The 23,140-nt window shown below is 41.6% G+C and overlaps 1 protein-coding gene across 2 annotated transcripts in view; it reads right to left on the minus strand.

Annotated features, from left to right (window-relative positions):
• Positions 1-21,396, minus strand: part of TBC1D4 (TBC1 domain family member 4) — a 179,565-nt gene extending 158,169 nt beyond the window's left edge. Inside the window, exon 1 of one of the 2 annotated variants that reach the window (XM_045839012.1) lies at positions 20,174-21,396. In XM_045839012.1, coding sequence (XP_045694968.1) covers positions 20,174-20,668 — 495 coding nt within the window. In that variant the 5' untranslated portion in view covers positions 20,669-21,396. The remainder of the gene's footprint in view (positions 1-20,173) is intronic. The other variant, XM_045839013.1, reaches the window with a different exon arrangement.
• Between the last annotated feature and the right edge of the window lie 1,744 nt (positions 21,397-23,140).

Raw genomic sequence — 23,140 nt, forward strand, 5'->3', positions numbered from 1 at the left:
CCTCCTAGTATAACAACCAAAGATGTTTCCAGACATCACCAATGTCCCCCAGGAGATAAAACCCACCCCTCCCCACTTGAGAACCCCTAAGCTAAACTCTAGGTGTAACTAGGAGAATACAGTAAAACTTTCTTATAACCTCCTACTAAAGTGTGTGCCAGAGTACAATCAGATCATGACTTACAAATTTATCACTAGAATCCTTGACCTACAAGAGCAGAGCCATTTCAGTCTTTCATTTGACACAGGCAATACTTATCCAAGTTGCCTAATCCTAAAAATGTACCGGGGATGCTTAGAAGTATGAATTCCCACGGGCTTTCCCTAGAAATCCAGTACGTCTGGAGTAAGGCCTATAAATCTAAATTGTCTAACGAGAACCTCAGGTGATTTTTAACAACATGCAAGTCTGAGAACAGTACTCCAAGACAGCTGTATTTAACCTATACACCTTAGGCAGAAAATGTTTTGGCTATATTGCATAACAAAAATCCTGAGCATTTCCACAAGCATAATAAACAAGACTTTCTTTTTATTTAAATTTCATGCTACAAGAAAACAAAAGTCTACTAAAGCTGAAATACTGTGCCTAGGAACTGTCTCCCATTTGGAAAAAGACGGCCAAGTGAATGTGGTCTCCCCTATGGGCCCATGAGACTGACTCCATTTCTCAACTGCCCGCCATGCTTTTCCAACCTCGGCAGTAGACAGGGAAAGCACTAGGTAAGTTTAAACCTGGATCCTGTTTCTAATAAACCTTTTAGCCATTCCTTCACCTCAACAATATCCCTACTTCTCTCCATCACTACTCTAACTCTTGTCACAGTCTGCCCCTAACTGCAATTCCCCACTTTCCACAAGTCGCCCTAATTAGCAGCTCACTTTCAGCACAGCTGCTCCCACCAGCAGGTCCGGAGCTGGTCACGCTCCCTGATCAATCCAGTCCCAGCAGAAAGCAGGTCTTTTTTTTTTTTACCAGCCTCAGGCAAGCACTGCCTTAGCTTCAAGGTCGTCTTCTTTTCACTAGCTCTTTGTGTTCTGCTCTTACCTGCTCTTCAACTTCTCTGCCTTTCTCTTCCCCAAACACTGACCTGATAATGCATTCATTCCCAACTTCCTTTTGGCTAATCTGATTCCTGACACTTTACCTTTATCCTCTCTAACTGTATTTCTACTTGACTGCATGATTAGCTTTCTATGATTCCCTCATAATGCTTTGTTTTTATGCCTGGCCACTACAATTTAAAGACAAGTATAACAACAATAATAGTAACAAAATGCTATCATGTGAACACTTCCTTTGTTGTAAGCATTGTGTTAAATGGTTTATATGACTTATCTCACTTCTTTTTTATAATTCTGTGAAGTAGGTACTAATAATATCCCTATTGTATTATAGAAAAGGAAGAGACTTAGATTAAGCAATGTACTAATTTTCCCAATCCCTACTAGTCTCCATACTCAGGTACTGCAGTTTTTGTTTGTGTGTTTGCTTGTTGTTTGCTTGTTTTTTTTTTTTGCTTTCCTCCTCCAAAATACATGCATCCTCTCCTTCCAACTTCCCTGTATCTCTCCTGTTCTGTATAATCATAGCGTCTTTTACACAGTTCTCTATGGAGGACCTAAGTGCTTTCTCCACGTTCTTTTTCTTAGAACAGTGGCAGTACAATTCACTGTCTTTAATTATTTAACATTCCCCCATGTGTCTTTCTCTTCCAACTGCAGTATAAACCTCTTAATGCCCAAGTCAAATACCACACTTCTTACACTCCTGGACACATAGCCGTAGTCCTATTTGGAAAGGACTCAAAAACAACAAAAATATATATTTTGTTCACATTATTTCAAAAAGCATTAATGAATGCCAAATACATATCAGTCATTGTGCTAGATGCTAAAGATACAAAAATGGCACTGTCTCAACTTATTTTATTTTTCAATTACAGTTTACATTCAATATTATTTTGTTTTAGTTTTAGGTGTATGGCACAGTGGTTGGACACAACTTACAATGAGTTTACAAACTAGTGGTGGAGACAGGCTTGCAAGTGAACAATAAGAATACTAGACAAGTGCATAATAAGGCGATAAATAAGAAGTATGGGAGCGAGAGGAAGAGGCAACCTTCAAATGGGGGCTGGAGGTTCATATCAAAGACATTACAGAATAAGAAGTGACTTGAGTGGCATTTGTAAAAATTAGGGACCACACCACCAGAATGGTGGCTAAGATGACATAAAGATGTGAAAGGCCAGGTGGGCATGAGAAATGGTAAGTTCAAAGAGGCAGGAAGACAGAGCTGGAATACCAAGTGGGGTAAAGGGGAAGGGGCCGAACTGAAGCCACGTTAAGGAGCTTGGGCATTCAAGGAGCAACTGGGCTGGGCCTAAGAAAGGACTGAACTAAATGGTTGAGCCAAATACCCCATCAATGACCATAGGGTCTTACACACCAGACACTAACATTATACAATATAAGATTAAGCTGCACCCATTCATAATCTGTTCCTATGAAGAGTCCACATAGTGTCTGATTATCATCTTCCATACTATCATGATTACCTAAGCCACTAGATTACAAAAGAGTGCATCTAACATTCTGCACAGAGTTTGGGGTCTGGTGAGTGTCTGTACTATTGAAAGGAAGCAGCAAAACAGGAGCTCATATTCAGTTTACTACCTTTGTTAAAACATATTTAATACTTCTTAGAATCTTCAATACATAATGGCACAAAAGAAATGCATGTAAGGGCTTTAAAGAAAAATGGTTCACGCTATCTATTTCTGCTTCTCGCCATAGTCAGGAAAAGACTTCAAGTGAAGGACTATGCATGGATTTCAATTACCATATGTTTTCAAGCTCCCACTTCCATATATAATGGAGCTATAAATTTCTTTAATACTACAACTTCAAAAATTACTAGGGGCCATAAACTTTCCAGCTCTACCAATATGTTCTTTCAAAATGGCATGGTTATGTTGCTGGGCAACTTGGAAATCATGATGAAGCTACTAAAAGAAATGTATAACTTGATGAAACCCATAAAATGACATATTCTTTCTATTGATAGAAATTTTCAAATGTCAGAACCATTGCCATTAAAATTTCCTAATAACAGCCCTGGCTGGTGTAGTTCAGTGAATTGAGTGCAGGCCTGCGAAACAAAGGGTTGCCGGTTTGATTCCCAGTCGGGGCACATGCCTGGGTTGCAGGCCAGGTCCCCAATAGGGGGGCACATGAGAGGCAACCACACATTGACATTTCTCTCCCTCTCTGTCTCCTTCCCTTCCCCTCTCTCTAAAAATAAATAAATAAAATCTTTTAAAAATTTTCCTAATAACATAGTTCTTCATTTCCTTCAAAGGTAGATATATTGACTTTAAAAAGTCTCAGACAGCCCTGGCTGGTGTAGCTCAGTGGATTGAGCTCAGGCTGCGAACCAAAGTGTCACAGGTTCCATTCCCAGCCAGAGTACATGCCTGGGGTGCAGGCCATGACCCCCAGCAACCGCACATTGATGTTTCTCTCTCTCTCTCTATCTCCCTCCCTTCCCTCTCTAAAAATAAATAAATAAAACCTTTAAAAAAAAGTCTCAGACAGACCAGGAGCAACATTTCACTAGAGCACAAAAACCATGATTGTTAAAAATGACCTGTCGTTTCTCTCTAAACTCTAGAACCAGCCCCTGAAACACCCAAGTTCCTCAACACATAGTGCAGATAACACGTCAGAAACTATGGAGTGACCAGCAAATGTGTCCTCTCAACAGCATCCCCTCATATTTAAGGCAAGCTTATGCTACTCCCACTGTTTGCCTGTTGCTGTAGAAATCACTTAAATCTCTCGTGCCTGGTTGCTAACTCGCTAATCTTACACTTGATTAGCTCAACCAATATTTGTTCATGGCCATAGTGGAGCTGGTAACAAGGGTGGTAACAAGGAAATTAAAACACTCTGGGGATTATGAGATTTTCATGGCTTCCACTGTCCAGCATGTAACCAAAAATCATCTTCTAAAAGTCCTACATGGACACCATTATTACTGTTATTTTTCTCAGATCTAATTTTTAAATATAAAAGCCAGTTAATAATGGACAGTAAAGTGGACCAGAGGAACAAATGCAAATGTGCCCCACGTTAAAAGTTCATATGATACCTAAGAGAACTCCCAAAGTATATATTCCATCAAAAATAAATAAGCAAAAACAAATAAGCAAAGAGAAGACAGTTATATTTGCAACTTGATTTTTTTTCTTTCTGGAGAATTCAAATCAGAAACCTATCTCTTACTAGGTAGTAGAGTTAATATGCTGCCACCTCCTTCCAGGTGCAAATGTTCTCCATCCACCACTCAAAAACCTATGAGGGTAGAGGTTGAAGGAGGAGAAAAAAAAAAGATGTGGCAAAGAAGAGCTAAATTTCCCCCAAATGCCTGCAGCATCATTGTCCGAAGCTAAGTAAAGATCACCATAAGCAAATTGCCCAGCTGCCAATGCAGCCCCAAAGGACCATAAATAAAGCCTTAATTGTATTAATTAGAGCAATTTCTTTCTGCAGACCACCTCATTATTTGGGGCCCCTGCCTCAGCCTTGAAGCTAGCACCCACCTTGGCTTATCCCCATCACAGACACCTCACTTCCCCACTGCTTGTACCGCTGCTCCCAATCCTGCCTCAATGTGTCACTGCCTCATTTCTTTTCCGAGGCAGCCTCTCACTGTCTGACCACAAATGTCACCCATAGGTATTACCTCGCTCGGGCAGAGCATGGGTGGTAATGTCCATGCAATCACACCCTTCTGATTACAGGTTGATCTAACACCTGATTTCTCATGGCGCTTACCCAGCCAGCTACTGATACGTAAAGTGGCATTTTAACTGCTGTTTAAGTGACAGATATTCTAATAACCATCAAACACCCAAGAGTTTGATACCTGTTAAGACACTCGCAGTATTGCCAACACGTGTGCAGTCAGATACAGCATTTTGACAGTCACTCCGGAAAGAAGACATGTCATAACAATCTCATCAGAGGTAGAAGACGCGGCAGTGCCGTGATGGCAGCTAAGGCATTTTAACAAGACGGAGCTGTGCCTACTCCTGTAGCCCTGCCATCTCCTGAGCTCACATCAACTGAAATTGTTTCCTGGAGCACTCCTGTAGCCCTGCCATCTCCTGAGCTCACATCAACTGAAATTGTTTCCTGGAGCTGTCATCAAAGTCCTGTACAGGAAGGGGCCTTGCACCCCCTAATGCAGTGGTTCCCCAAATCCAGGCTGCACACAAGTGCCAAGCTGGCTGCATTCCAGTTACCAGTTTTTTAATTGATTCCCGGGTCTCACCCTAGAGATTCGGATTCAACATATCTGGGGAGGGGCCCAAGAATCAAATAAAGATGTACATTTTTCTTAAACTCACCAAAGCATTCCCATCCGAGTGGAAAAACACCTGCATATCGCCCTCCTCACCCCACTAAGATTCTTATTTCCTTGGCCCCCACATTCATGAAAATGGTTGCCACTGCTCTAGAAATCATAATTACTGATGAAGGATGTCATCTCTCTCAGGCATCTACGGCCAGAAAATGAAAAAGTGTGCAAATCACTGCTAATACCCAGCCCTTCCATTTTACAAATGAAAACTCCTGATTTTTGTCCCTACAGGCTATTTCTCCTCCACTCCAATCAGCCTTCCTCATATCTATCTGTAAATGGTATGAAACCCACCCATTATCAGCAAAGCTGGGAGTTACTCTGAATTGTCATCTCCACAAAAGGCCTTCCTTCCCTAACTCCTGTCTTGCTTTTGTCTACAAATACCAGAAAATTCAACTCAACTCTCACAAAGTGAAAAGACCTAAAGGTGTGTGTGATCAGGCTTGCTCTGATCGGAGTTCAGGCGCAGCGTTCCCCTGTCCCTCGAGTGCGCTCTCCTTGGCGCGGCAGTCCCATTCTCCGTCTGGTAGTGAAGGAACTCCAGCGGTTCCGGGCTTTGGGTCTATACACAACAACCCAGGAGAAAACGTTCTCCGGAGCCCCCGCCGAATCTCTGTCCTCGTGAATTGGCAAAAACTGAGGCACAGTCCCTGGATCGCCAGGTACAACCTTACAAACTAGCTGGTGCCTGGACTCCTAAATGAATCGGTGGTGTTTTCCCACCTTGGGGCTGAGGGTGGGGCCAGCATCCCTGGAGCACACGGGCTGAGTGGCTGAAGAAGAGATAACTTGAAGAAATAAGTAAGATAGTATTAGGAAAACCAAGTTGAAGAATCTGTCTACTACTCATCCCAATCTAGAGTAAGTTTTCCATTTTTACTCTCTCACAGCACCACATTCTTTCTCCCCATAGCCCCTATCTCAGTTGGAAATGGGATCTTTGGGGATACGTAGCTAACATTTGCAGAGCACTTATTATACGGCATGTTCTGAATGCTTTACATGAGTCACTTCCCTTCATCCTCAGAACAGTCCTACCATCCCCCGACCATGGGTGAGGAGAGCAAGGTACAAAGAGGTGCAGCTTGCCCAGGGCCATGGAGCCCGGATCGTGGAGCCTTGAGTCTCAACCGCCAGGCTCCAGAGCCCAGGCACTCAGCTACTGAACCATGTGGCACTTTCTCCTTAGTTTTGTCCTGCTCCTCCACAAAACAATCAGCTTATATGAAGCAGGGAACACCTTTATTTTGTATACCATTCCTTATCAATGTCCCAGGTAGTACCAGGCACTCAGTCTACCTAACATCTGAACAATTAACAGATGGTTAAAGTGAACGAATGAATGAGGTAATGAACAAGAGAACACCTTGGAAAACCACAACCCAGGTTTACAGGTGATTCGTGTTATGGAAGAGTGGGGTCCAGAGCTTCAATGTCCTACGTCTGGCTTCTCTACCTGGAGGTTCACATCTCTGTTCCTCACGGGCGGACCTGCATAGGCAATAATAAGGTCTCTTCTCCTTTGCAAGGCTACCAAACAGCAAATGAAGATGCAAGCAGGAGTCAAGCACTTCTCTTAGGACAGATCATGAGTGAACATGTTCTAAACATAGAATAATATGAGTTAAGGATGAAATATTCTCGCATTTACCCCATATCTGCATTTGACAAATGAACATTGTGTCTACTGAGAGTAAGCACCCAAAACTGATAACATATACAAAGCCCTTCACAGCATCAGGTACTGAGAAAATTTAACAAAATTTTTCAAATCAACAATTTTTAGTTAACTAATCAGTTCAAAGTCTCCATTTGATTTATGGATCTCTAAGTATGCACTAAGTGTTTTTTGTGATTTTTCTCTCATGATGGCAGGACTTTTTAAAATGAATCATCTGGAAAATATAAGTAGATAAGAGAAAATTACAGGGCATACCTATGTCAGTTCCCACTGTCAATGTCCAGAATTAATTCTGCTCCCAGAAGAAATAGCAAAGCAAAATCATAGTGATCGAGATTTCCAGAGGAGCTATTAATTGCTACAATCACGTGTACACAAAAGCTATTAAACTAACTGGTTCCGCAGCCTCAGGGTAACATAAACAAGGTAACAAATCCAAGGCTAACCAGTATCAACTCTCAGGTTCAGCATGAACAGCACAGCTTGTCTCTCTGCAGAAGTGACTCCTGAGTTTATCCCCAAGGGCAAAAGAACACAATGTAGATGGGCAAACAGGTTATGAAACTATTTATATGTTTGCCTTTTGCCTCAAAACAGCTATACTTGCTGTTTTGAACGATGCACCATCAGCAGCATCTGTCTTCAAGCCAAGCCTACTAGTGTACAGTAGGTTTCCAAAGATCACTTCAACCATTAATAAAGGACGATGACAGAACAGAGAAGCTCATTTGGAAAGCACACGTCGCTGCATCAATGGAGCCAACGGCAATCTCCAACCCCATCGAAGGGAACAAATACTGAAGGAACATGGAGATGCATGTAGGTAAGTAAATTATATCTGAAGGCAATGAAGGAATGAGGAAAAAATGCCCTTTTCTGATGGAAGGGGGAAGAAGCAGGGGGCCTGTATTTATAAAGACAAATGGCCACGAAGCCTTTTAATGTTTCCTGGAAAAATGAAGTCATCTTTCCTTCTGTACACATTCTCTAAGGTAGAGCCCCACCCCATGGGAATATTGTACTGCAGAATGTGAATATCGTCTTACTTGTAGCTTCGTGGTTCATGCACCTGTGGCCACTGAAAATTAAGACCAACCTATTAACTGCTGTTATTCTAAACATTAGATAAAATGAATACCAGGGAAGTAATGACTCTGTCACAAGGACATGCAATTTAAGCAAACAAAGAAATACAGAATACAAACCCTGTATCTTATTACCAGTCAACAGTTCACTGTGGACATCGGCCACAGTTTTGGGGGTTTTCTTTCTTTCTTATCCCTGGCTCATCCTGATAGATCTCCCCACCATTCATTCATTTTACTTTTTGATTAAAAAAAAAAAAAGTTGGAGACACCTCTTGAGTCTTCCCTGCCCTTTTTTGGATAAGGCTTAACATTCAGGGCCTAAGAAAACACTCAATTTTAGACTTTGTAGTAAAAATTTATAGAATCCATTCAAAGCATTGTGTAAATATCTTAAATAGCCTTCCAAATGAGATCATTTTTCCACTGAGAAGCCAAAATAACTGAGCTGAAATGAAAGTGAAAAATAATCCAATTACTGCAAGGACATAGTCACAACACCGCCCTTCTGATCATCTTCCAGATGCCCGACAGCTCGGTTCACATTATCCAACACAAAGGCCACACCAACGTCTGCTCCCCTGTGGACAGCATTAGTAAACTTCCTGTGTTTTGATGAGCGGGGGGGAGAAAAAGTCCATCTCAAATTAGTCTACACATTTTTTCAAAAGCTACATAACTTACTTATAATCCCACTTAATATTATAGGCAGTATGATGTGTCTAAAATCATAAACATAACCAAAAATATTATACAAACAATACAACCAACAGTTATTAAAGTTAATGATAACTAAAGGCAACAAATGCAGGAACATACACATATCCTTGCCAGGAAACTTTAAACTCTGCCTGTGGATTTAAATTCCTTAAGGGCAGGGACCAATGCTTACTGAATCTCAATTTGTTCAAATGAATCCCTGCTGTAACACCAGGTCCTGAGCACACAACTGTGAACAGAGAAGATTCTAAGGGTGGTGACAATAACATCAGGAAGCGTTAAAAAATTAAGTTTAAATGTATAAGGGACAGAAGGAAAAGAAATAAAGGGCTGAGATAGAAGTGCCAAATGGGGATTCCCGCCTCTTTATTAGATAGAGGGTCACAGGTGGCCAATCAGAGAAAGTGACATTAAGCAAAGAAAGTGAGTTAAGTGAAGGACTCAAACCTGAGCAAAAGCTGATCTAGCAAAGAATGGGGAGCACACACGCTTTGAAGTAATCTAAGAGTTGGGCTTGTTGAAGGATGGCTAAAATGTAGAGAGCATGCAGGAGAGAAGCCTTCTAAGCGGAGACTGGAGATACTAAACAGGGAGTCGTACAGGATCAGGGGAGAGGGAATTTGCGTGTGACTTTAATTGCAAAGGCACCCTAATCTGCTTTGAATTGTACAGCCACCACTCCTACTGCTCCACAGGAGAAGGGACTGATGGAAGACTAGAGGAGAGCAGAGGGAGTAGTTGAGAGAAGTCTCAGTCCCAGTGGGAGAGAATGGGAGTTAGACCAAGGCTGCACGCAGAGCTGATGGAGAGATAAGGGCATATTGAAACTAAGTGTTGGAGGCAGGAGCAACACAACTTCCCTCTGAGACCAAAACTGGAGAGCGAAAGGTAGGACACAAATACAATTCCTGGGTTACATGAATCAGCAACTACAAATTCAAGTGCAAATGTGAAGTAAACGTTTAGATACTGAAAAAAGCTTAAGCTTAGAGATGAGACCTAGGTTGTAACAATAAATTTGAGAGACATGAATAAAAACTTTCAAAGTGGGTTTTAGAAAGTACAGGGTTTTGAAAACTCAAAACTTACTTGCTAACTTGTATCCTTAGAAAATGATTGATTTAGCCTTCTCACCTATAAAATGGTATCTTAAAAGACCTATCTTTAATGGGGTTATTTAAAGCTGAGGCCAGCAAACTTTTTCTGTATAGGGCCAGATAATAAGAATTTTAAATACAATTGTGTTGATAAAATAAAGGCCATACTTTGCCAAGCCCTGGTCTATAGCAGTAGTGGTCAAAGTGTGGTCCAGGACCAGCAGCATCAGTATCACCTCGCGATTGTTAGAAAAGCAAATTCTGAACCTCACGCCAGACTTACAGAAAGGGAAATTCTGGGGGTGGCACGGTGGCCCAGCAGTCAGCATTGTACAAGCCCTCCAGATGATACATGCTAAAGTTTGAGACCCCCTCATCAAACATATATATGTATATGTGTAATGCATGTATACACATACACACATATATGTAAGCATATATACACATATATGTGTATATATATTCCATGTGTGTATATGTTTCTTAGAGCTATTATTAATACATATCTATTATTATCATTATTAACCTAGAAGCTTACAGTATAATTCCTAAAGATAGAATCAAATGTTGGATAACTGTGGTGGGTCAAGCAAAAGAGAGATAAAAACTCAGCTAAATTATGAGGTGGACTTATATAAGAATACTTGAGAAGTTACGTGAAAGTGAACTTCATCAATCCGACAAACAGTGAAGCTGAACTCTGGTGTACCTTTTATGTAATAACGTCCTTAGGAATGGAAGGGAAGTAAAAGATGAGAGTCTATTTGTAACCTTTATAACTACTTCAGTTTAGAATAAAAAATCTTTAGGATATATACTTAAGAAACAGGTACAATCAGGCATCTGAATATGTTATTGAATCATGAAGTACATTAAGTATTACAAAGTAAAAACTATAAAAGTGTATTGTGACAAAAGTGTATCATTACATAGTATTAAATGATAAATATAAAAATAATGCATCTAGGCCCTGGCTGGCATAGCTCAGTGGATTGAGCGCGGGCTGCGAACCAAAGCATCGCAGGTTCAATTCCCAGTTAGGGCACGTGCCTGGGTTGCAGGCCATGGCCCTCGGCAACTGCACATTGATGTTTCTCTCTCTCTCTCTCTTTCTCTCTCTCTCTGTCTCCCTCCCTTCCCTCTCTAAAAATAAATAAATAAAATCTTTAAAAAAAATAATGCATCTTACCATCATTATACAATATATACAGTAAAGCAAGGAACAATGGCAACAAGTTGTATGATCTTAATTACTTGGGTTAAAGAGAAAGGAATATGTCAATTTTAAGGTAGTTAAAACCCAATGACCTGATTGGCTAATGTATGGTTTTGCAGGAGTTCAAGTAGAAAAAAGTGGTTCGGAAAAAAAATATCACAGGGTCCATAGTGGTAATATCAGTATGCTGAACTTGTGCTATATATAGAATCCAGTGAACATAGTCACGTGTTTGGAAAATCACCTCTTTTATCACGCTGAATTTAGTTGTTAGTATAACTGTGACTAGTTTTATACTTGTGTTTGTGGGTATTTTATAAATTGGTTTTGTTTTTAGAGTTGTTTAAAAGCTAGAGCTATAAGTATATAAAGTTTTTATCTAGATATTTGTGAACATAAACAGTAAAATAATTATGTTAACATCTTATTTACCTTTAAAAGGATTCTGAAAAACCTTAAGTTAGGAAACCTCTGAGTTTAGACTTTTATATATTATTTAATATGTTTCTGATACTCTATGATTAGTTGAGAGAAAAGGAAAAAATATGGAATTAAAATTTTTATTGGTTTAATTTCAGATAATCTTGACACAAGTTTTTGCAACCCCACAGAAAGGATATGGGAGTTAGTTTTTTTTAAGTTACTGATCTATTCCAAGTTTCATTTCTTATAAGAGGCTGGGAAAGAAAGAGGATTTCCAAGTTTTGGGATCTTCTGGATAAATACAGGACCTGAATTTGCTGCTCTGGATCCTTTATTGTATGGAGGTCCTTAACCAGTTGAATAGTCTATACTTTGGAACTGTTGTGGATTTTTGCATGAATTTCTAAAATTCTCAAATACAGAACCACAGAACATTGTATTATCAATATTATATAACTTGTTAGTAATTTGTTGTTCTAAGTCAAACAGTACTTCTGGTTGAGCAAATCGAGTGTCTTGTGTCTCACAATTGTATTTTTTTTTTTGTATCTTACTATTGTATCTTCCCACACATTTTCAGTAATAGGTTATATAATCTGAAGAAATAAATACCTTTCTGGCTTAGACTTTTCACAAACCAATAAACAAATCTGTTTTCAGCCCTAGATGGTTCCCAGCTTTTTCAATTCACCTCTTGCCCTGGTTTTAGCCATTTAATTCTCATTAACCGGGCAGCCCAAGAGTTCTTCCTGAGTTTCCCTGAAATTAAACTCATGGTCTTCCTGCTTGGTTCTCCAAATATTTCCTCCCCTTAGGTGTCTAGTAGCACACTCCTTAGGCCTGCTAGGATACTTCACTCCTCCATGTTGGACAGCCCCGGTTCGGTTGCTCACTTTGAAGATGACCTAATGCCTATTGCCTAACTCTTTCAATATTGTGCACTGTCTGCTTCACTGAGTTTCTTTCCAGTTATGAGAATTGGTCTTCCCTCTTCTATGAGATGGTCTGATCCTGTCCCTTCCCGTTGGCTCCTTGCAAGGCTTTTATTTTACTGTTTTAGTCTACTCCACTGTGTACTGCTTTTATTTTAGTTTTTACATGGATTTTGCAAAGGCCTGTTGGCATAAACATAGCCTAGTGGTGGTAGTGGGTACCACCCCTCTATATTTATCCATAATTCTTTTTTAATTAAATTTATTGGGGTGACATTGGTTAATAAGAGCATATGGGTTTCAAATGTACATTTCTATGATAGATAATCTGTATTTTGCATTGTGTACCCACCACCCAAAGTCAAATCATCTAATATGTAATCATCTTTTACCTAATTTGATGCGGGTTCAGATCTCTGTCTAGTTTTTTTTAATAACAATATTACAGCAATATAAAAATGGATAGTATTATATTCTATTTCTTTTTTTAAGATTTTATTTATTTACTTTTAGAGAGAGGGAAAGGGAAGGAGAAAGAGAGGGAAAGAAACATCACTGTGTGGTTGTTTCTCATGTGCCCTTTCTGGGGACCTGGCCCACAATCCACACATGTGCCCTGACTGAGAATTGAACCAGTGACCCTTTAGTTCATAGGCTGACACTCAATCCACTGAGCCATGCCAGCCAGGGATTATATTCTATTTCTTGGCAGCCCTTTGTATTTTAACTTTCCCCTTTGATCCTAAACCTTTTCCAGTGGTTTAGGAAAAGGTGAGCTGGTTAGTTTCATCAGCCTAACAAATCATATAACTTTTTACTTCCCATTAAAAGAAGAGCACATAATGGTATAATGATATTGAAGCATGCATTCAGGATTAATTATTATTTTACAAATGTAATAAGCATATTTAACTGTGGAGAATTCCAACATACAGGTGGGGAAAATACAAATACTCACCTATGTGGAATCTAGAATCCATGACCTCACTTATAAATGGAATCTAAAAACTCATAAATGCAGAGAGTAGCACGGTGGTTGCCAAGGGCTAGTGCACGGGAAGAATGAGGAGATGCTGGTCAAAGGGTATCAACTTTCAGTTATGCAGGATAAACAAGTTTTGAAGATCTAATGTACAGACAACATGGAGACTATAGTTAATAAAACTACACTGTATACTTGAAATTTGCTAAAAGAGAAGATCTTAGGTTTTCTCACCACAATAAATGAAAATGATAGCCACATAAAGTGATGGGTATGCTAATTAGCTTGATTGTGGTAATCTTTTCACTTTATACATATATCAAAACACCAGAGTGTACCCTAAAATACACATAAATTTTATTTGCTGTTATGCCTCAATAAAGCTAGAAAAAAATAAAGCTACTATATTAAAAAAAGAGTGGGGAAAAAGTGATGGCATAAAAGTTCATAACACTAAAAACAGTTTTTTAACAACTGCATTCCAGAGCAGAAGGTAAGAGAACAGGCTTGAGAATCTATCGGCCTGAACTGGAATCTGCTTCTATTATCAGAAGCCTCGTGTCCTTGGGGGAATAATTTAACTTCTCTGTACCAGCTTTGTCAGCTGTAAACACCAGGGAGAATGCTGCTGCATGCCTGCCGTGGTTACTGTGAAGGTAAAATGTGACAACCTAGGGAAAACCCTAAGGGCAGTGACATCACCCAACAGGAGCTCAGTAAATGTTAATTTTTATGGAAATGCATTCAAAAGCTTCTCAGGTAGACAGACTATGGTGTACAGAATCACATCACGGCCTTAGAGTAACGAGCCAATGACATCTTTAGTTGATGCGTCCCAATGAGTTATTAAATTTGTATTAACATTTTCTGTAGACCATATTTGAAATACATCCTTTTCCTCATCAATAATTCTGAATATATGACTAAGTTAAATTATAATTAATCTGCCCCTCAGTGTACAAGGTGCTACATCTAAGGAACTGTGTGTTAACTTGATTCAGACATGCCAACATGGCCCAAATGAAAGAACTATCCAGGCAATTTAACAAAACAAAGACCCTGAAGTTGAAAAAAAAAAAAGCAGTAAACAGAATTGTTTGCCATAATTATTCAGAGTGGCGGCCATCATCTTATTCACCAAAGCGTCAAACCTCTATTTCTTTTTGCCTGAGTTTCTTAATAGCAGGTACCATATATCAAACACACTGCATGTTGTTGTTTCTCTGGGTGCAAATAAGTAAAACTTTCATTTTTGCAAAAAATTATCATAATGTAACATTAGGATATATTCACAAAAAAAAGTGTATTCCCTCCGCAGAACTTAAAACTTTTGTTTGAAAGGTAAAGTTTTTGTTCAACATATGAATGGTCTTATGAGTGGCAGAATGATGTGTATGAAGGGAGAAAGACAGGCAAAGCCATTAAGCTAGAAAATGAACAATTTCATAAAATCTTCTATAGTCAGATATTATCCCTCCTCACACTCCAAGTCTGAGAATAACTGTAAAAATAACCAAAGGAACATTGTGGTCATATAACCAACCAACCACATGAGCAAAATCATTGAGAGCTACAGTTCTCACACTGTGGTCCCCAGGACAGCAGTCTGAGCATCAACCAGGGAACTTGTAAGCACCAGAAACTAAGGATGGGACCAAGAAATCTGTTTGCACAAGCCCTCCAGGTGATCCTGACACATAATCAAGTATGAGAACCTCTGCCTAGTGATAGACAAGTCCTGATGCTCAACCTTCATTACAGCTCTCCTTCATAACTGGGAAGCTCTGGGCACACATTTTTACCTTCCCCCAGATACCACAGTAAAGATTCTATCTACCACGGAACCGAGCACATCAACCTCCACCTCAGTTCTGGAGGAAAGGAGAGAACAAAAAAATGACTACGCCAAACATGAGAAGGCAGAGGTCTACCCGTCCAGAATGGCAAACTACTGAGTAAGCAGAGAAAGAACTGTGAAAACTTCCACATTTCTATTTCTGTACTTACCTGATTGGAATCTTGACAAAGCTATTGAGCATCAACTATGAGGAAGAACTGAAAAGTGACCTTTTTGAAATAGACCGATAAAAATTAAGTTGAAAATTGGTTACCTGAATAAAGCTCAGAAAATATGTTCTTGCGGGCTTCAAAAATATGTATAAACAAAATCAATGAAAATGATAGCAATTATGTTTTTTGTCTTTTGATTTTCATTCTATAGTTATGATGTATAATTTTCCTACTAAGAGTCTCATGCAAATGATAAGTAACTCTAACGATGTTTATAAACACTAACAACTCTTACTTTTCTAAAATATGGTAAAATATACATAACAAAACAATTTCTGGTTTTTAATAGGAAAATTGAGAGAATGCTACATAACCTCTTCCTGAAATTAGATAAATATTTGATGAATTCTGGTGACCCATCTTGGGTACAGAATCAGGTATTCTTGGATCCCCAATTGTTTTAAGTCTACAACTCAATTTATGCCAGTGGGATTTTTTTTAAGTAAGAGTTAGAGTTAAGCACTTTTACTAGCTCAGATATCCGAGTCTGGCTGAAATGCACGAAGGCTGACACTTCTCCTGTGCAAGACTCCACAGGCTTGAGTAAATGGGAACCAATCTGTGTTGGCATATATTTGATCTGGAACTGGTTGGTTTGCTCCCAACCCCCACCTGTCTTTGCACGTGGGAGAAACAGCTTTGTATTAGACTATTCAGGCTGAGCACTCCCCCAGACACATATCTGTAAATTGACTCTTCTTACAGATCTACTAGGAACATCTGGAACCAGAGGGCATATCACTATGGCAACCTCCCAAACCAGACCCAAACTAACAGTGCTATCCCTGAGGTCACACTTAGATTCATCCCCAGAAAAAGGTGTGAATAGATATTCTGCAAAACATTATCATTTTATATATAGAAACCACTGAGTGGTTTCTATCTTCATCTTGTGATACAGCAAGAACACAAACCATTTGTGTTCTTTGCCATTTAACTATGGTCACCATATGTCCCTGTGTGCCCTAAACAATCTAGGTTTGTACTTGCCATGTTTGTGTAATTATGAGTGGTACCCCTTTCCCCATGAAAACTGTCCCAGATTAAATAATACATTTATATAGTCTTCTACAGACAGGCCCACTTCAGAAAAGGGACAGGCATGAGGGTGAAATCAGAAGCAAGTTTATTTGGGTGTGTGTGCAGACTTACTGCTCTAAGCTACCTTCCCACATTTCGTTTGGTGATTGTGGAAAATACTTATGAGACTCTTAACAATGATCTTAAAAGTGCAACTAAATAATTCTCCTCTTCAAATGTACAACTAAGGGGCAAAGCAAACAAAGGTCTTTTTCCTTCTGATTTCAAGAGTGCCCAGACCCGCCCAGAGCCCACTCTGGATGAGGCATACCGTTGGGTGTAATAATGTGGTGAATTCATACCTTCGACAAGTGAAGGAGAATCATCACTTACAGGAGTTGTACTTAATCAATGCTTCCCCAAAAATGTTTATCATGTTCTCTACTATGAGAGCCACATCGAGGGAGTTCAGATACTCAAAAGGAAATGCGGCAAACGGCACCAGGTGTCTGATGACTGCAGCTGTCTGCTCAACAAATATTAATGCCAAAGATTGAAAGGGACAGTCCTTAGTTCTCTGAAGCCAACCCTCACATGGGCTTTGTTTGACCCAGAGAGGATTCTTAAATGTTTAAAATATTTGCTAATAGTTTCAAGTATGGACTCGTTCATAAAAATCCCGATTCCCACTTTCTCATGGGAACTCAGAAGCTCTGGCACCACTGGGCTTGCATCCTGTTAATACGATTCCTAACTGGAGCAGAACAGCACCTTAAGAAAGGACATCCACTACCTCGTCCTGCACAGTCGTCACTCAACCCTCTTCCCTCCCGGGCACTGGAATGTGTAACTCCTGATTTATGGTGGAGATAATCCCTAGAGGGACAACATCTGGCCTTTCAAACTGACAAACAGGATTCCATATCTTGAGATCAGCGATTTTCAGTCAGTGAGCCACCAGGAATTTTTTAAATACGCAATACTTGACTATTTTCTCAGGGGCACTGACGTCTTTCCCTTAGATTTACAAGTAAAAACAATGAAAACGGCCCTTGCCAGTGTGGCTCAGTTGGTTCAAGTGTCCTGTAACCAGAAGGTCGCAGGTTTGATTTCTGTTCATGGCACATACCTAGGTCGCAGGAGCAATCCCCAGTTGGGGGGCATACTGGAGACAACCAATCAATGTTTCTTTCTCTCTCTCTCTCTCTCTCGCCCCTCTTCTTCCCTCTCTAAAATCAATAAACTTGTTTTTAAAAATTAAAAAAAATGACAACAGTCAATACAACAATAGCTGTTGGTGTGCATGCCCTGTCTTGAACCATAAATACATAGGTCATATAATAGAGTTGCATCTCACTGGTCACACTGCACAATAATAATGCATCTGGTTGGTCAATTCTTTGTACCAGAAATCCTTATATACAGGTATAGGCACGTGATTTTTTAAAAAATCACTTTGAAACAAAAAGGGTAGGTAATTACTATTATTGTGGGGGAGGGATTTTGTCAAATTATTCCAAATCATACCTATTTTTGTCAAATTGGCAAAAATTATGATAGGTTATGGTGTACTGCAGAATCTTAGTAATTAGTTTATGTGAGCCATGAGATGAAAAAGGTTGAAAATCACTGCTTCACGTACAGACTCAACTGAGAAATGGCAATAAACAGGAAATGTTATGTTTGTTTGTTTGTTTGTTTGAATCAAAAAGCCATACGGCTTCCACTGCTCCTAAAGGGCCAAAAGGAGAAAATGAACCTAAGCATAGTATTATTTGCAAAGTCATAGCACATTCAGCTTCTAACACCTAAATGTATAAAGAGGCCTACCAACTTTAACTGGCCTACCAATAAATCAATGGGGGACCCAACAGCCGCTGTTGAGAATTCAAGCTGTTGAGAATTCAAGGTGCCGTGGCCCCTAAGCAAACTTTGACCATCTGTGAAATTAGCAGCCATGTGTCCTGTTTCAGATCTGAAGAAAATAACTTCTACATAAACCACCAAGAATCATGAAATGCTCAATTCCTTCCTCCTTGCTGACAGAATCGAAGTTGGTGATACTTTTAGAAATGAAGAACACTCCAATTTCACAACACAGGTGAAAGATAAAGTGAGTTTTGAACAAATAAGCATAAAATAAAATTTATTTTAATCATGTTTAAGACCTTAAAACAAATTTTAATAATGTAGCTTACCATAGATATAACAGTGGTCACACAAGTTTAAATTGCTCTCTTCACTTGGGGAGCTCTGTTAAGATATTAAACTAGTTTACAAAGTGATGAAATCTAAGACAGTGAGCTTTTATTTTCTTCAATTCAGCCTCAGGCCTTTTCTAAAAATCCACTAAACAAACACAAAGTCCTTCAATTACAGATACTAGAATGAATATTTTTAAAATTAAAGCCTAATTCATAGGCTATTTTTCTCATCTGACTATTAATTTTCCAGATACCAGAGGAACAGCCACATGGTGCAACTGAGACTTTATTTATTTGTTTATTTATATTTAGACAACATTTTTTCCAAAGGATCTAAAGTACTACACAAACATGAAATAACTACCTCTAGAACAGCATGTCGGTGGCTTTTAGCATTGTAAAAACCCTTCACACATTTTTTTAAACCCTGTTTTCAATGACACTCACTACGGTAAAGTTTTGTTTAAATTTCTCTCACCACTAGATGAAGAACCACACCGGTTTTTAAGGAAGTGAAAATGCACTGCTTGGTAACAGGCACCTCGACTTAGTAAAACTCTGGAGAAATGATATTAGAAAACAGATGTTGAAGTCTTCTGCAACACTGATTTTTTAAATCACCCAGGTAGGTATTGATTCTGTCTTCAATTAGCATATAGAAACCATTTTTAACCAAAGTCTTTCCACTCAACAAGTAAACGCAGATTTGTACTTTGCCGCGAATCTGACAACGCCTAGCAAGTAACTTTTCCTAAGCCTCGCTCCGAAAGAGCCTCCCAGACCGAGACCTGCAGGTACTGCTGTGACTAGGATGCAACAATCCAAATGGGTTAAGGGGCAGAACTCCACCAAGACCGAGAGTGAGCCCGGGGCCTCTAGAAACCCAACCCTCTCCCGCGTTCCCTCTCAAACACCACAAGCACGCACGCAAGGCACACGCCTGGCATGCCATCGCCGATCACAACCCAGACACCGCAATCCTCCCAGGACGCGCGCTGCTCTCCGCATCCACCCCAGGGTGTGCCCACTCCTCCGCCCTCCAGGGACCACTCTGCTTCCCTCTCTCCCCTTCTCCAGGGTGTCATCCCATCCCCCCACCCACCCCAAACCCACCCCCACCCCCTGCCCTAGTTTCCCGAGTCAGGGTCGGAGGAGCCCCACAATCTAGCGCTCAAACGCGCCACGTGTAGAGCGCGCGCCAGCAGCCAGACCACAGGCAGTGCTCAGTGTAGGGTGCCGGCGCCCCCAACCCTGCTACTCCTCCCGGGTGCCCCAGACCCTCCCCCACGCCCTGGAGCCGCCAGCTTGCCTGATTGGGGTCTGTGGCGCGGAAAACGTGGCAGGCCATCTGCGACTCCGGGTCGTCGGGCTGCGCCTTGATCAGGTAGGCAAAGTAGGTGAGGTCGTGGCTGTTGTGGATGAAGCGCGAGATGTTCTGTGCCTTGTGCTCAAAGATGAACACCGCTGTGCTGGGCTGCGCGGCTGCGGGGCCAGACCCCCCAGCCGTCCCGGTGCCGGGAGCCGGGACGCAGCGTAGAAAGGGCGCGCTGAGCACCAGGAGCACTTCGCGGGCCGCCGGGGCCCCGCAGCCGCCCGCCTCGGGCTTCTGGCTGCGCCGGCGGATCTCGGCCATGAGCCAGGGCAACATGGGCAGCGTGGTCCTGCGGTCCAGGCACGACCACCCCACGTACCACAACCGGAACCTCTTGTCGCCCGGCTTCCCAGGGCCCGACGCCGAGGGCCCGGGCTCCGGCTCCAAGGGGTGTGGGAAAGGCTCCTCCTGAATGCAGCTGGGGGGCTCCATAACTCGTGCCTCGCCGGGGCACCGAGACGGCGGAAGAGTCGCGCGGAGCCCCAAACTCTCGCGCCGCAGGCGCCGCCGAAACTATGCCAACTGCCCCACTGGGACCCCGGACCACTTCGGCGCGACCCCGAACTCCGGCTTCAGCGGCCCTGCCCCATGCGGCACTTTCCCGGGCTGGGCTCCGAGGCTTCGGCGGCGGGCACCTAGGGAGCGCCTGGCAGCTGGACTGGCAGGAGAGGGCGGGTTAAATCGTCATCCTCCTTCCTCCGCTCCCGCCTGAAGGCTGGACTTCCCCCTTCCCCCGCGGGGGTTCTGCTCCGCCAAAGGAAAACCACAGCAAGTCCCCTCGCCGCCACCGCTGCAGCGGGTGGCCGCTTGCTCCAGCGCCGCAGAGCCGCTGCGGCCGTGGCTCGCCCCGGCGGCACGGGGAGGCTGGGCGGGGAATGCTCTGTGGGCGGGAGGGGGTGTCTGGGGGCGGAGTTGACTCCTACCAGGGTGACCGGCTGTCACCTGGAAGGTCGGGGCCTCCGGACTTCCATGCAATCGGTCTTCCAAAAGGGCCTGCTATTCGAATGGAAAATAACAAAAACAAAACGTGGCTTTGTGGGGGCCGCTCCGCCTCTGGTCGCCACCACCGGCCAGCTCGCTGCTCCTCCTCCAACTGTTCCCGTCCCTCCCTCGCTCCTTCCTTCCTTCCAGGCAGCTTCTTTAATCGGGCTGCTACCCCGCCTCCCATCCTACGAAAGCATAACTGTGAAGTCCCCCTCCGCCTCCTCCGGCCCCTGTCCCAGCCCGCCCCTCTCGATCCGCCCCTGGGGCAGCAGTCCTGCGCCCAGCGCCTGCAGCCTGCATTCTGCGGACCAACTCGGCCTCTCTCTAGTCTCCAAGAACGCGGCCTCTTCTTGGCATCTCTGCCGCCCCCTGGAGAGGGGGCCACTCTCAGTGGGACGCTGGGGTTTATTTTATCATCATCATCATCATCATCCTCATCAATCATCATCATTATTATTATTTACATGGTTTCAATCCCGTCTAAAGGCTGTATAACAATTTCTGAATCTAATATCTTAATCTCAAAAATACTCTAGTTTTAAATAACAATATCACAATAAAATATTGTACTTCCAGTATCATGTTGGAGTATCACACATTGTATAGGAAATATGAATCTTCTTAGTTTAGTGCAGCCAACTTCTTAAAATATGGAAAAATCATATTCTGTTTTTTATATATATATTTCGTTCAGAACTAGTGTGGAGATTTCTCACCTTTAACATGTAGTAAAAAAAATTAGGGATAATTTGATCATTCTAATTTTAAAACAGAAAAAGAAGTACTCTTTATTCATTTTAGCAAATTAGACTCTTTTATTCTCTTTTTACTCTTACTGAATTGTAATTAAGAATTAGATAAGAAGTCTTGACCCGCATGGCTCAGTTGGTTGAACATCCCTCCCACAAAGTGAAAGAAAGGTCACAAGTTCAAATTCTGGTCTGGTCATGTGCCTGAGTTACAGGCTAGTCCCCAGTTGGGGGGCATGTGAGAGGCAGCATATCAATGTTTCATTAATGTTTCTCTCAGTAATCAATGCTTCTCTCCCTCCCTTCCTCTTTCCTTAAAAATAAATAAAAATTTTAATTTTAAAAAAGATTTTATTTATTTATTTTTAGAGAAAGAGAAGTGGAGAAACATCAGTGTGTGGTTGCCTCTCATGAGCCCCCTGCTGGGGACCTGGCCTGCAACCCAGGCATGTGCCCTGACTGGAATTGAACCAGCGACCCTTTGGTCCCCAGGCCTATGCTCAATCCATTGAGCCAGGGCTTATTTTTAATTTTTTTTTTAATTCCCAACTTTTTCCAAAGTGCTTATAGGAAAGATGAAAGCCCAGGTTTCTCATTGTTTTTAGTTTAATGGTAATATCATTTTCTATAAAAACCCAGTGAATATTTTTGTCATATATATGTGAGATTACTATGATAAACTGCCATTATTCCTATGCTGAATTTTTGCATGCAGCCTGATGGCTCTCTTGTAAATAAACATGTAAGCTTTGAGATGGAGACATTAACTGCTTAGTTTTAGTCTCTTGGTTTAACCACTCCACCATACTTTTGTGCACAATAGGCCTATGTCTTCAAAAAGCAGTGAAAGGTTCTTAGAATATAGAATGAAACCTTCTAGGGCCCTGCCAGAAACTCCCTCATGTAAATCTCTAGGCCACATATCTGAGATCTAAAAAGAGAAATAAGAACACAGAGATCTGAGGAAGCGTGAAAGCCTGGTGGGTCCTACCACATCAACCAGCTCCAGGAGCTAGCGCTGAACTGGGAGCCCCAGCAGGCCGTTTCCTCCTGGTAAAGAAAGTGAAGCAAAGAAACAGCTTCCACTTGCTGGCAGAAAAACAGAAGAAGTGTCTTTTATTACGGGACATCCTAAGTGTGATTGCTTCCTGCTCTGGAATGCCCTTAGCCC

This window comes from Phyllostomus hastatus, unplaced genomic scaffold (assembly GCF_019186645.2).
Source record: "Phyllostomus hastatus isolate PE091 unplaced genomic scaffold, TTU_PhHast_1.1 phas_contig_29, whole genome shotgun sequence".
Taxonomy (NCBI): domain Eukaryota; kingdom Metazoa; phylum Chordata; class Mammalia; order Chiroptera; family Phyllostomidae; genus Phyllostomus; species Phyllostomus hastatus.